This window comes from Sturnira hondurensis, unplaced genomic scaffold (genome assembly GCF_014824575.4).
Source record: "Sturnira hondurensis isolate 20B ecotype Veracruz unplaced genomic scaffold, ASM1482457v3 Scaffold0024385, whole genome shotgun sequence".
NCBI classification, from domain to species: domain Eukaryota; kingdom Metazoa; phylum Chordata; class Mammalia; order Chiroptera; family Phyllostomidae; genus Sturnira; species Sturnira hondurensis.
This window is the reverse complement of record NW_028097016.1, coordinates 1,637,651-1,650,342: the sequence shown is the minus strand read 5'-3', so window position 1 is coordinate 1,650,342 and position 12,692 is coordinate 1,637,651. Positions and strand designations below refer to the sequence as shown.

The 12,692-nt window shown below is 41.9% G+C and overlaps 1 protein-coding gene across 1 annotated transcript in view; it reads right to left on the bottom strand.

Annotated features, from left to right (window-relative positions):
• The window catches only part of ACER3 (alkaline ceramidase 3), a 112,938-nt gene extending 101,245 nt beyond the window's left edge, over positions 1 to 11,693 (bottom strand). Inside the window, exon 1 of the mRNA XM_037038438.1 lies at positions 11,528 to 11,693. Within this exon, the coding sequence (XP_036894333.1) occupies positions 11,528 to 11,630 (103 nt within the window). The 5' untranslated portion in view covers positions 11,631 to 11,693. The remainder of the gene's footprint in view (positions 1 to 11,527) is intronic.
• Positions 11,694 to 12,692: the final 999 nt, after the last annotated feature.

Genomic DNA, 12,692 nt, shown 5'->3' with positions numbered 1-12,692 from the left:
CTCTGCAACTGAATTATTTCAACCTGAAGTACTTACTTTCATTGACTAAAACACCTCTTTTGAGTCTCATGAGCAAATTACAGAGATAAGGAAAACACTACTAAAATTCTTTAAAGTCTTCAGATAGAAGGGCCATTAAAGTATTAACCTTTTTATGTTTAAAGTCTTACGGTCTAAAAATAAAAGGTATTGTGTAATTTGGTATACTCTTGAGTTTACACAACAGGAAATCAAAATTGTTCGAAACTCAACTTCAGACACTGTTTCAATGATCTACTACTGAATAACAACCACCCCATAACTGCATGGCTTTAAAAAACAATTTATTACTATCTCACAGCAACAGCATGAACAATGAAAGGTGCACAGGAGTGTAAGTATATATGTAAATAGTCTGTTTTGGCAGACATGAGTAGACAACTTAGAGGGTACTAGGAAAAGGAGGAAGAAGGACTGAAGAGTTCAGAATAAACTGGATACCGTAACAGCTACAACTACATATCCACCACAATGGCTAAAATTAAAGACTGACACCAAATGTTGGCAAGACTGTGGCTCAAGTGCTATGTATGTAAAATATACAAACAAGCCCTGGGCAGGGGGTCCCCTTGATTGGAACATTGTCCTATACACACAAAGGTTGAGGGCTCAATCCTGGGAAAGGGCACATTCCTAGGTTGTGGCTTCTATTCCCAGTCAGGGTGCCTAGGGCAGGCAACCCATCGATGTTTCTCTTGCACATCAATGTTTCTCTCTTTCTCCCTTCCTCGCTCTCTAAAATCAGTAAAAATAGTCTCTAGTGAGGATTTTATACATACATGTCCACTTTGGGAAACATCTGACAGTTTTCTACCCTGTCACCCAGTTACTCCAATCCTAGGTATTTACCCCATGCAGAACGAAAATACACGTACACAAGAAGCCTTCTACAAGAATGTTCATAGCAGCTGTACTTATAATTGCCAAAACTTGAAAACAGCCTGGAGTCCATCAAAAGGAAAATAAAAAACTGTGGAACACTACTTACCAATACAAAGGAATCACCAATACATGCAATGACACAGATGAATCTCAAAAACATTATGCTGAGTGAAAGAAGCCTTACACCAAATAGTTAATATACTGTATGATTCCACATACATGCAGTTCTAGAACTGGCAAGTCTAATTTATGGGGGAGGGGCAGAAATCAGCACATTTTTGCCCCTGGGGAAAAGGAGGAAGGTGGAGGTGGGGAAAGGTATGAGGAACTTTCCTACTTGATGGAGAAGTTTCATGTTTTAGTAGGGGTTTTGGTTACACAGCTGTACGTATTTCTTAAAATTGAGCAAATATACACTTAAGATTTGTGTAATACACTGAATATAATTTTACACCGAAAGAAAAAAACCCAAAGAATTCAACTTGAGTGATATGTTGGAGTACTTAAGGGAAAGTGTACAGATGTCTGCAAATTTACTTGAAATGTGTCAAAAAAAATAATGTGAAGTGATAGATGAAGAGAGGAATAGATAAAATGGATAGAAAAGTGATAAAACAATTACAGAAAATTGTTAACAGTAGAATCCAGGTAGCAGATGAACAGATATTCACTGCAAAATTCTTCCAACTTTGTTGTATGTGTGATAATATTTATTTTTTAAAAAAGAGGTTTTCATGCCATGTTAAGAATGTGGCCTTTATCCTGTAGTCAATAGAAAGTCTTTAAAGAGAAACAGAAGAATCTAATTCTTAAGGAGTAATAAGTCAAGGTATAAAGAGCTATCACTGACTGAGAATGTAGCTACAAATGGCAAAGGGAACAGTGCAAAAGCAACTAGGTAAAGGCTGTATGGCACATTAGATACCCCAGCTGACCTTCCCACTGAAAACACCTAAAAATTCTGGTACAGTCACAGTATATTCACACAAATGAAAGAGAGAATGAAGGCAGAAAGATCCACTAAGGTGAGGAGTCAAGTAAGAGGCCTCACCAAATAAAGATTTAATCTCCCCGTCCCACCCCACTAAAACTCAGTGTTTGATCCTAAAGCCCTTCAACCACCTGGATGAAGCCTAGCCACATTACTGAGAGTAATCTTTACTTAAAATCAACTGATTGTAGATGTTAAGCACATTGACAAAATACCTTAAAAAAAAACACCTAGATTAGTATTTGACTAATATGACTGGCTACTAGAGCTTAGCCAAGCTCACATATAAAACTAACCATCACAGATAAGGAGGCCACAACTGTAACAAAGCATGATTTACTTTTTAAAAAATTATTTTGATTCCAGTTCAATATTTACTGACCACCTAGTATTTACCAGGCACTACAATGTGTGCTTACACATGTATCATGCCATTTAATTCTCATAACCCTACCAAATATCATTATCCTCATTTTATAGAAAATAAATTGATACAAAGAATAATTAAGTGATTTGCCCAAAGTCACAAGATTCAATAAAAGTTCAGGTAGAAATCTTGATGCTGAGTTCAAGTAACACAGGTAGGACTTTCATGTCACCATAAATTGCTTTTGCTGTCTCTTTTGGGCTCCATCATTTTTCAGGGTCCTAAAATATTTCTTCAATGCCTTTACTTCTTTTTAGAATATTTTAAAAAATTTATTTACTGATATTTAGAGAGGGGGGAGAAAGAGAGAAACACTGATTGGCTGCCTCCCATACTTGCCCAGACCAGGAATAGAACGTGCAACCTTGGTATGTGCCCCAACCACATACCAATGCAACGGGACACCGTTCCAACCAACTGAGCCACTCAGCCAGGATTTGTAATGCTTTTACTTCTTTTAAAATGAAAGAAGGTGAATGTGTTACAGAACACAGCATACACACAGACAGGGCCAAGGCGGGTCACGATATACTATTACCAAAAGGACCCCCCTACCAGGATTGTTATGTCTACCACCAGATAGGAAAGACGGCTCTCAATGCCAGAGATTTGTGAAAAGGAAATGTTTATTTAATGCTGTACAGACTTAAAATAGTGACCTAATGTCTTCATTAAAATATCAAAGTCCTTTAGGATACCCACAGATGCCCACAGTGCTTCCTCCTCCCCCTGCCCTAATTTGGGGTACCATATCTCAGGAAAAGAAGCAAACATCTGTGTTTCAGGCCGCTGGCACTGTCAGCTGTGTCACTGTCCAGGCAGAATCTCTAATTATCCAAAGCAATGTGGCACCTTCTCATGGCAAGAGTTCTTTCACCATCCTTCCAGGCAAAGTCTCTCCTGCTTCCCAGGCCACGTGGCCAAAGGGAGAACCCCAAAGTCACGTGGTCCTCTTCTACCAAAACTGCATGGTTCTCCCCTAGCAAAGCTGCAGGGAGGGTAGGGTTGCCACTCTGACAAAGCCGAGTGGCGATTCTCTGCTAAAGCCGCATGGTGACTGCCTTTTCACCTAAGCTGCGGGGGTCTCCACTCTGGCAAAGCCACGTGGCTCTCTCTCCAATGGCTGTCGTGTCTGGGTTTAAATCCCCATGCCAATCTTCCTCTGTACCCCCATTTCTGACTCCTCCTACAATCAGTTACACCTGCCAGCATTCCTGTATGATTCCAAGTTTACTGGGCTGCCATCATGAGTCTGGGCAGGTGTAGTCCCATGTCATGGAGCCAATCTTGTCCAAGCTCCCACGCAGGCGCTGTCACCTGGGGGACCTGCCCGCAGTTACATCTTGGGGGTAAGTCCCTTTCCATTCCCTTGGCTCAAAGCATGGTCACAGCTATTTAACATATCTATGCAACCAGTTAAAGGTTACAGCTATGTTAAATGACCATGCCATGGATTAGCTGCAAAGCTGAGGCTGCACAAAACAGCTCTGCATGTTCCTGCTCCATGTGTCCCTTGTCCCAACTCACACCTGAAGGGGGAAGGGGTGAGGACATCTTATATGTCTTTCTAATATTTCACGGACACCCTGAATTCTGAGCACCATTCCAAATCCCTATTTGGGGCCCCCCTCTTGGCTGCACCCTGTATCAAAGGGATTAGCAAAAAAATATATATGCATGACCGATGGACACAAGCAACCATGTGGTAATGGCCTGAATGGTGGGAAGCGGGGGCATGGGTGGCAGCTGTGTGGAGGTGAGCAAGGGGGGGGGGGATGGGATAACTATAATAACATAAAGAATAAAATACAATAAAAATAAAAATAAAAACAAAAAATAAATGCTCTGTACACTGCCTAAGTCTCCAAGTGAGAGTTTTTTCCCCCATCAACTGGTAAACAGTTAACAAAGGGACAAGGGTAGAACCAAAAATCGAAGAAACAACTTAAAATTTTAATCTGAAATAATAACGTACTGGGTCTGACTTTCATTTAAATGTTTACTATTCTATGTATTCCAGCTCAGTAGAGTTCCCCAAATTACCACGAGATAATTTTTTCTCCTTATTTATCCACACATGAATTACTATTCCATTTTAAAAAAAGTCAATCTTTTCTTCCAACATGGGCTACCAAATAACAGTTCTTCCTAGTTAATATCTTGACCTGAGTAAATGCTAAGTCAAGATTACACTTCAGCCCTGGCTGGTGTAGCTCAGTGGATTGAGCACGAGCATGAGAACCACACGATCGCAGTTCGATTCCCAGTCAGGGCACATGCCTGGGTTGCAGGCCAGTTCCCAGCGGGGGACTTGCGAGAGGCAACCATACATTGATATTTCTCTCCTTCTCTCCTTCCTTTCCCCTCTAAAGATAAATAAATAAAATCTTTAAAAAAGATTTTAAAAAATTACACTTCAAAATGTAATTAGCCATCGAGTATTACTAAACTAATTAGTAAAACTACAGACTTAAGTCTAAAAGGTACTTGTTTTGAGCTTAGCTAAGGTATTATTAGAAGCAAATGAGATTGGAAACTTTCTGAAATGAAAATGCAGTTAGTTCAATTTTAAGTTCCAATTTTGCGGATTGCCCGGGATAATCATTTTCAAACTTTCCTTTCAAATGCAGTGCTTTCAGCCTATTGCTGGGGGTGAGGTATGGTGTGGGGAATGAACACCTAACTTGGTTTCCAAAGTTCCAGCACCAGCCCTGTGACCCTGAGCAAGTCATTATCCTTTAGAACGTGGTTTCCTCACATACAAACAGGGATAACATCTACACCTCACAAAAGAAAAAGGAATTAAAAATGCCTTTTGAACTGTAAAGCATTGCTTCTTACAGTCTCTAGACCAGCAGCACTGGAATCACCTGATAGCTTACAAGAAATGCAGAGTCTAAGGCCACATTCCAGACCTACCGAATCAGAATTTCCATTTTAGTAAGATCTCTAGGTAATTCACATGCACATTAAAGTCATCAACAATACAGTATCAACATTTGACATCCTCCTCTGCGGCTCAACCATTTCCCATACTGAGAACATTTGACATCCTCCTCTGCAGCTCAACCATTTCCCATACTACACGTGGATTCTGGCCTAGGTTTCATCACTAATTTGCAACATAATCTTGGGCACATCACTTCAGTTCTCAAGATCTTTCTTCTTATGTGTACAATGAGGTTTCACCACTAGTTCCAAACCTGAGGCTCCTGGACCCTTGGAGTCTAAAAAAGTGGTAATGAAGGGAGGCAAGATAATAAGGTAGTTAAGAGCATAGCTTTGTAACCAAACAGCCCATGGATCATTTAGGCTCTGACACTTAACAGTGTGTGACCTAGAAGAAGTTACTTAACTTTCACAAACATCAATGTCTTCAACTGCAAAATTAGGATTATAATAGTATCTACAACTCAGAGATCAAGCGGTATACCACATGGTTACAAACGAATGCTCTGCTAGGTGACTCTTTCAGAGCGATAGAAATAGTCTACAACTTGACTGGACTGGCACAGATGTATACATCTGTCAAAACTTTGCAAACTATATGCTTAAAATGAATACATTTTATTGTAAGTAAATTATACCTAACAAGGCTAATGTGAAAAGTAAGAGGAAAGGGAACGTGCTCTGGAGTCAGATTCTGCGAATTCAAATCCTTGCTTTGCATCTTGCCAAAGTGGAAAACTTTGCACAAATTATTTAACTTCCCTGTGACCTAAATTTCTACATCTATAAAATAGTACTCACAGAATCTAACTTAAAAGGATTATTATAAGGATTATAATAAAGGTTCTTATAAGATAATATACATGACAGCTTTGCACATTAAGTGCCTACAGTGTTGGCTATTATTTATATTGGCTATTTTCAGTATTTTAAAAATCACATTTAGCCCTGGCTGGTGTAGCTCAGTGGATTGAGCACGGGCCTGCGAACCACAGGATCACAGTTCGATTCCCAGTCAGGGCACATGCCTGGGTTGCAGGCTAGTTCCCGGCAGGGGACGAATGAGAGGCAACCATACATTGATATTTCTCTCTCTCTCTCTCTCCTTCCCTTCCCCTCTAAGATAAATTTAAAAAAATCTTTTAAAAAAATCACATTTATTCACAGAAAGGAGGCAGTGAAAATATTATGCAGATATGTTTTGAACTTATACCAATTAGTCAATGCATTAAGGTAATCAGTGAGTGTAGGTCAATACAGTGTGATAACAGTGACTAGATCTCCTCTAACAGTTATATGTGCCTCTGATTAATTAAAATGGGGTAGATACATTAATAATGATGATTTATGTAGAAATAATAATAATAATAAATTAGAAGAGGCAACTCAACTACATGCTTTGCTCCCTGTACAAGAACTGAACAACAGATGTGCAGTGACTAATCACCAACAGACTTTGCCCTGATGTTTTATCTATAGTTAGCAGTTTAGGCAGAGAAAAGAGAGTGGGAAAGGACCTAAAAAAATAAAAAAGGAAAGAAAAAGAAAGGCAGCAATGAACTAGGAGCAGCTGGATGCCTTGACTGGCATTGTGTGTATGGTAGAGGCAGCTGGTTGAAGCTTCTCTGGTCCTGCATGGCAGTAGCAAGAAAAAAAAGACCCCTTTGCCCCATCTAAATGAATCTCATAATAAAGGTCGAAAAAAGTAAGGGCTGCCCTGCTTTTCTTCTGCCCAATTCCTGAGAAAAGGATGGGAAGAGGGGCAGCAAGCCTATGAGAAAGGACAGCAACTACCTAGCTTTTATGACCCCTACAAACCCACAGTTAAAAATCTGAAAATATATTTTAGCGTTCTGATAAATAAACCCTCCATAATATGTCAATTCTTGGACATTTCTTCTTTCAAATACATTTTTAGTAATGCATTTCCCTTGAAAATAGGAAATGCCTATTTGAACTTATCTGCTTATACTATTATTAGCCTGTTACCTACCTTGATCAGAGTGTCTTCACATAGTTTTGCACTCTGAGTCAATGACTAAAAAGGTGTTTAGCAACTATTTGCTGAACGAACAAGAAATTCTGAAAATTTTTTCACTAGGCAATTCTTCTTGAAGGCCACAATTAAAGTATAGCATTCACTTCCACTTCCCTTTAGGTAATATTTCTTCCACGAAACGAACTACACCTGAAATTCCACTTCCTGTAGACAGAACGACGTCTTGAGAGAAAGATCTGTCAGACCTATACTTGAATATCGTTTCTGCCACTTAATAGCTGTACGATGCTGTGCAGGTTACTTCTCTAAAACTCAGTATCCTCATCTAAAAAAAGGGAATAACATCATCTACTTATTACTTCCTAGGAATGTCCCGAGGATTAGAAATCCACAAGCAGTCTTTACTTTGCAAGGTTCTAATATGCACAAATTTCAGTTACCAGTTTAGTTCATACCAATCCCCCAACAATACAATTCAAATTTCAGTTACTCACAGTATATTAACTGTGAGTAATTAAACACAGTACTACAAACTTTGCTACTAGACCTTCAGTCTGCAAATCACATGTAAATAACAGACGCACATCACCATCAGTGATTAACCAAGTCATTTCTTTCAAAGTCTGTTGGTGGATTTGACAAAATAAACTGCAAAGGAACAACAATTAGGCTGTTGGAGAACTTCTCATCAGCAACAATAAAAGCCAGGACACAGTGGAATAATAATTTCAAAGCGCTGAGAGAAATATATCTCTCTGCCTAAGCCCCGTGGTGCTTAGTCACTGTATATCTGTTACTCAGCTCTTGTGCAGATAGCAAAGCATGTAGTTGAGTTGCCTCCTTGTTTCCTGGTGATGAATGTATGTGACATTTTGCAAAAATGAACAATCAAAAGAGAGAACAGGCCAACAATGATGAAAGTACAGCAAAGAAACAAAAGCGACAATGTTAGCAGTGAAATTCCAATCATCCATAAATAGAGACAGAATAGATGACCATGACAATGTTGACCCCACTGTTGTCTGGGAGACTCTAGGTATGCAGGTAAAGGAACTAAAGGCAAACTTATTGACACAAATAAATGACACAAAGAAAATGGTTGTGAGAAAAGTATGAAGATGGACCAGAAGTGACACCAGCAAAAAACTTAGTATTAAAGGAACCCTCAGAGCTATTTTACAATGTGGAAAGTACAAGGAATAAAATGCTGGAAGCTGATTCAAACTTAGAAAGGAGTATAACAATTCAACAAGGCATAGAAAAAATACTCCTTCCATATCACACGTTATAATACAAGAAGGCAGGTACTGTTCAAGCTACTCTTAAGTTCTTTAACAAAAAAATATATTTTAATCCTCAATGTACTAAATAAATATTAGTTTAACTATCTTTTTCATTTTTCTATATATTTATAACCAACAAAAAAAGGTTTACAATGTATGAGAAAAATTTTTAAAGGTCACAGAACAATCATAACTTTTCCCATTAATTAAGATCACTTTGCCAGTTTTAACTTGCATGGTCATTTATGTTGCACAATGCGCTACAAAGTGAAGACTATCTGTACCTGTAACTTCTAGCACACCAAGATGCTTATTATTTCACAACTAAAATCTTCTACCCTGGTCCTTACAATCTGTTCAAACAGAAAAGAAATTTGAATTCAACTTTGCTGATATTAAGAAGATAGCTTCTAAGAACCACTGCCATATCTGAATATGCAATTCCCCAAACTCATCTTTATATTACCCAAAATACACGCACCATAATGCTGCAAGATAGGCTTCTTGAATAGTTACTCACTTTTTCCTTTGTGATAGTATACTATATCATGCTTGTCCTCGTCCCTTGCATGGAGGATATGAATTAACAATGAATGTGACAGAAGTAATATAGTATAGTAGCTCTGGAGTCAGACCTCAACTTGAATACTACCTCCACACCACTCTTTGCCACCTTCCTTCTTAGAGTACAACCTTATTACTTACTTCAATTTCCTAATCTATGAAATGAGCATAATAATGTCTTCTTTTTGGAGTTATGGTAAAGACCATAAGATATATGAAGCACTCAGGAAAGTGTGGTACATAGGAGTCACTTAGACATAGTTACTGTCACTATTATTACTATCTTCAATGTTTCTATCATTAATTTAAATACTAGAATGATGATAAAGTTGCATTTGTTTTAAAAGCATCATTATTGATCAGTATTTTTTACTTGCTGGGTAAGAAGACTTGACCTCAACTTCCTCCAGATCCTTTTTTTCTCCCAAGGTACATGTGCGAGGGTGGCCAACATTCACTCATCATCTTCTTGCAACCCCCAATTCCTATGTCAAAACCCTCCCTGCAGTCTGCTCAGAGCTTCCTCTTCTAAGGACATTAGTAACTAAAGCCATTTCCCATTTCTCAGAGCTATCTGCCGGAACAGTGGTATCTAGTTCACATGACTTAACTGTCAGTTTCGTCTTTTAATTCTAACCCTTAGTTCTAAACTAAAAGTCATTATTACCTATATTGACCCATAAAGATGCAAAGAACCTAAAGGCCAACTAAAGCCAACCCATCCTTTTCTCTATTAAACAAATAACTCCTCCCTAAAATATTCATGTTTTGAGTTAGTTGAGCAATGTCTGTGAATCCTTGATATCCCAAGGCGTTTTAACACTTTCCGTGTCAAAAAGTCCTTCCTCTACCTCATGAGTCCACCCATTCCAAGATCCCATCTTTAGATAAAAAGCTGCCTATGTTGAAGCAAAATCTCTCCTTATAGTTGTTTCTACCGATAGGCACTAATTCCAGATTATAGGAAATACTGAAAGTTTAACTCTCTATATGACAGCCCATGTAACTCTTGAAGACCCTTGAGTTTCTCTTCCATCTCCAGTTCAGAGAGCATGGTTTTACATCCCTTCCCTCATGGACCTCCTCTGGACCAGGGATAGGCCTGCCAACGAGATCAAAGAAACTGGTAAAGTGCGTCCTTTGCCAACATTTAAACTGCTAAGTATATACTCTACAAGTGATCCTTTGTCCATATTTTCACCATTATTTTAAAAATATTAATTTAAACATGTAGTTCAGGAAATGCCTCAGCCTAAATCATGGTATAAAGGGAATGGTACTAAAGTCCTAAAACTTCAGGATGAGTTCTGTTTACCTTCTTTTTTTTCCCTTTTAAACAGCCAATTACTGGAAACAGAAATAAATAGGATCAGGTAGTAGGAAACCCTTGCCTCTTTTCTACAGGCCAAAAGCACATGTCTGGGAGAAGGACCCAGCAATGGGAAAGTTAGCTAAAAAGTGTGCTCTATGTCCTGAACTAGTGGGGGAAATGAAAAGGAAGTAATAGACAAAAAATACTCTCTACCCCTCGCCAGAAGCAGGTGCCTGAAGAAGCATCAAACGTTGTGCTCTCAAAACATGACCAAAGTAAACAACAGAAAAAGAAGTGTCCGATTTTTCCCGTGTTCACCGAGTCTGGCAGGAATGCTCATCTGGGGAAACACACACACATCACACACAGGGCGGGGGGTGGGGGGGGCGCCGTGGTGCCTGTCAGGGGCAGCAGCTGAAGGAAGTGTGATCAGTGACAGCAGTGTCCTCGGATGACGTCCTCGGATGACCCCTAACCCTTAGGCAGAGCAGAAGGCACTTGGTCCCTTGTGCTCTCGGGACCCTGGCACCGGCCGGAAGGCGGAGACCAACGAGATGCTCTGCCTTCTACCTCTGGTGCAAGCCGAGAGTTCAATAGTTGTGCTCAGGCACTTGAAGGTGTCCGAGGTGGGAGGGAATGGAGGTAGGGGGTTGAGACCCGAGACTGGAAAACCGTTTCCTGGAGGTGACCGAAGAGGTCTAATATTAACAGGGAAAGAGGAAAGCTAAGAGTTCTCACGTATGGGGGAGGGGAGATTAAACGGAGATCTGTTCCCTTCTGTGCCCTTAGGGTGGTGGCAGCAACAGGAGGAGCAGGTGTCCCCCCTCCCCCAACCCGTCCAGACCCTGGCGCTCCTCGGCGACACACTAGATTCCCACCCGGTCCCTCCATCTGCAGCCTTCCCATTCCTGCCTCCCGGCCAGGGCTCCCACTCCACTCCCCGAGGCTGGGCCTGCTGCCTCCCTGGCTCCAGGTCCGCCCTCACCCTTCCCCACACAGCGTCTCCCCCTCAGTCCGGCGCCCTCTCTCCCACCCGCCCGCCCGCCTCAGGCCAGGGCCCGGGGCCGGAGGTCGCACTCACAGAACTCGGCGATGTACCAGGTCACCGCGTAGTTCTCCTCACACCAGTCCAGCGTGGAGGTCGTGCGGCCCCAGTAGCCCTCACGGTCCGCGGCCGGAGCCATCGCGCGCGCCGCCGCCGCCGCCCAAGGCGCTCCGCTCGCTGAGCTGGGTTCCGCGGGTTCCCAGGCGGGCTCCGGCCCTGCTCGCGCGCTCGCCTAGCACGCCCGCCCCTTCTTCCCGGAGGGGCGGAGCCCGATGGCGTCACCGACGAAGTCGTGCAGGGAGGCTCCGCCCCCTTACGCCTGGAAGCCGTCCCAACCTAGCCAGCGCAGGGTCGCGTAAAAGAGGTGGCTGGGGTTGTCCTGCCCCTTCCTTCCCCAGGAAAGGGTGTGATCCCGAGAGGCCGTTGGCGGTGACTGGGGCGGCCTGCCCCGCCTCGACACGCCCTTGGCTGTAGTTTCGGGGTTCCTGATATCCCAAGGCGGTTTTCTGGCAGGATGTGTCTGAACCTCCATCTGCGTGTGTAGTTCCATTTAATTGGGCCGGGGGTGGGATGAAGCTTTCAACCAAGCCCTGGCTTGACAAAACCTGTGCAGAAATGCGCCTCAACATCTTGTGGACTCAGGCCTCAAAGGAGGCCAGAACAGAACACACCAAGCCCCCCACCCCCCGGCGGGATTCCCCGGAAATACACTGATTTTTTCATCGAAAGTATAAGTAAGTGTTTCTTGGAAAACAAAGGGAAAGGGCAACAACAACCTTGGATCGAAAAAAAAAATTAAAAATGGGCTTTGAGATCCTAAAAAAGAATGCAGCCAGAGCATGAAGAGTTTTACCTGCTTCCGTTTGGGCTTCCAAGGCCAGAGGTATCTATCTATCCTCTAAGTATAATTGTGCCCCACTGTCCACACAACCAGCAGCCTCCCTGACTTCCAGCCGCAAGACTCAATACTCCGCAGAGCTGCTGGAGGGATCTTTTAAAACACAAATGCAACTGCTCCTGCCGCTTGGGTTCAGCTACACCAAACTCTCCCCTCGCTTGCAGTATGCTAGGTCCACTCCCATCTTCCTGCCTTCACTCCAGCGGTTCAGCTGGGACCTCCTTCCTCCTTTCCCCATTTAGCTAACTTCCCTCCGCCCTTCAAAATCCGGCTTCTTGAAGCCCACTCTGACCCTCAAGAGTT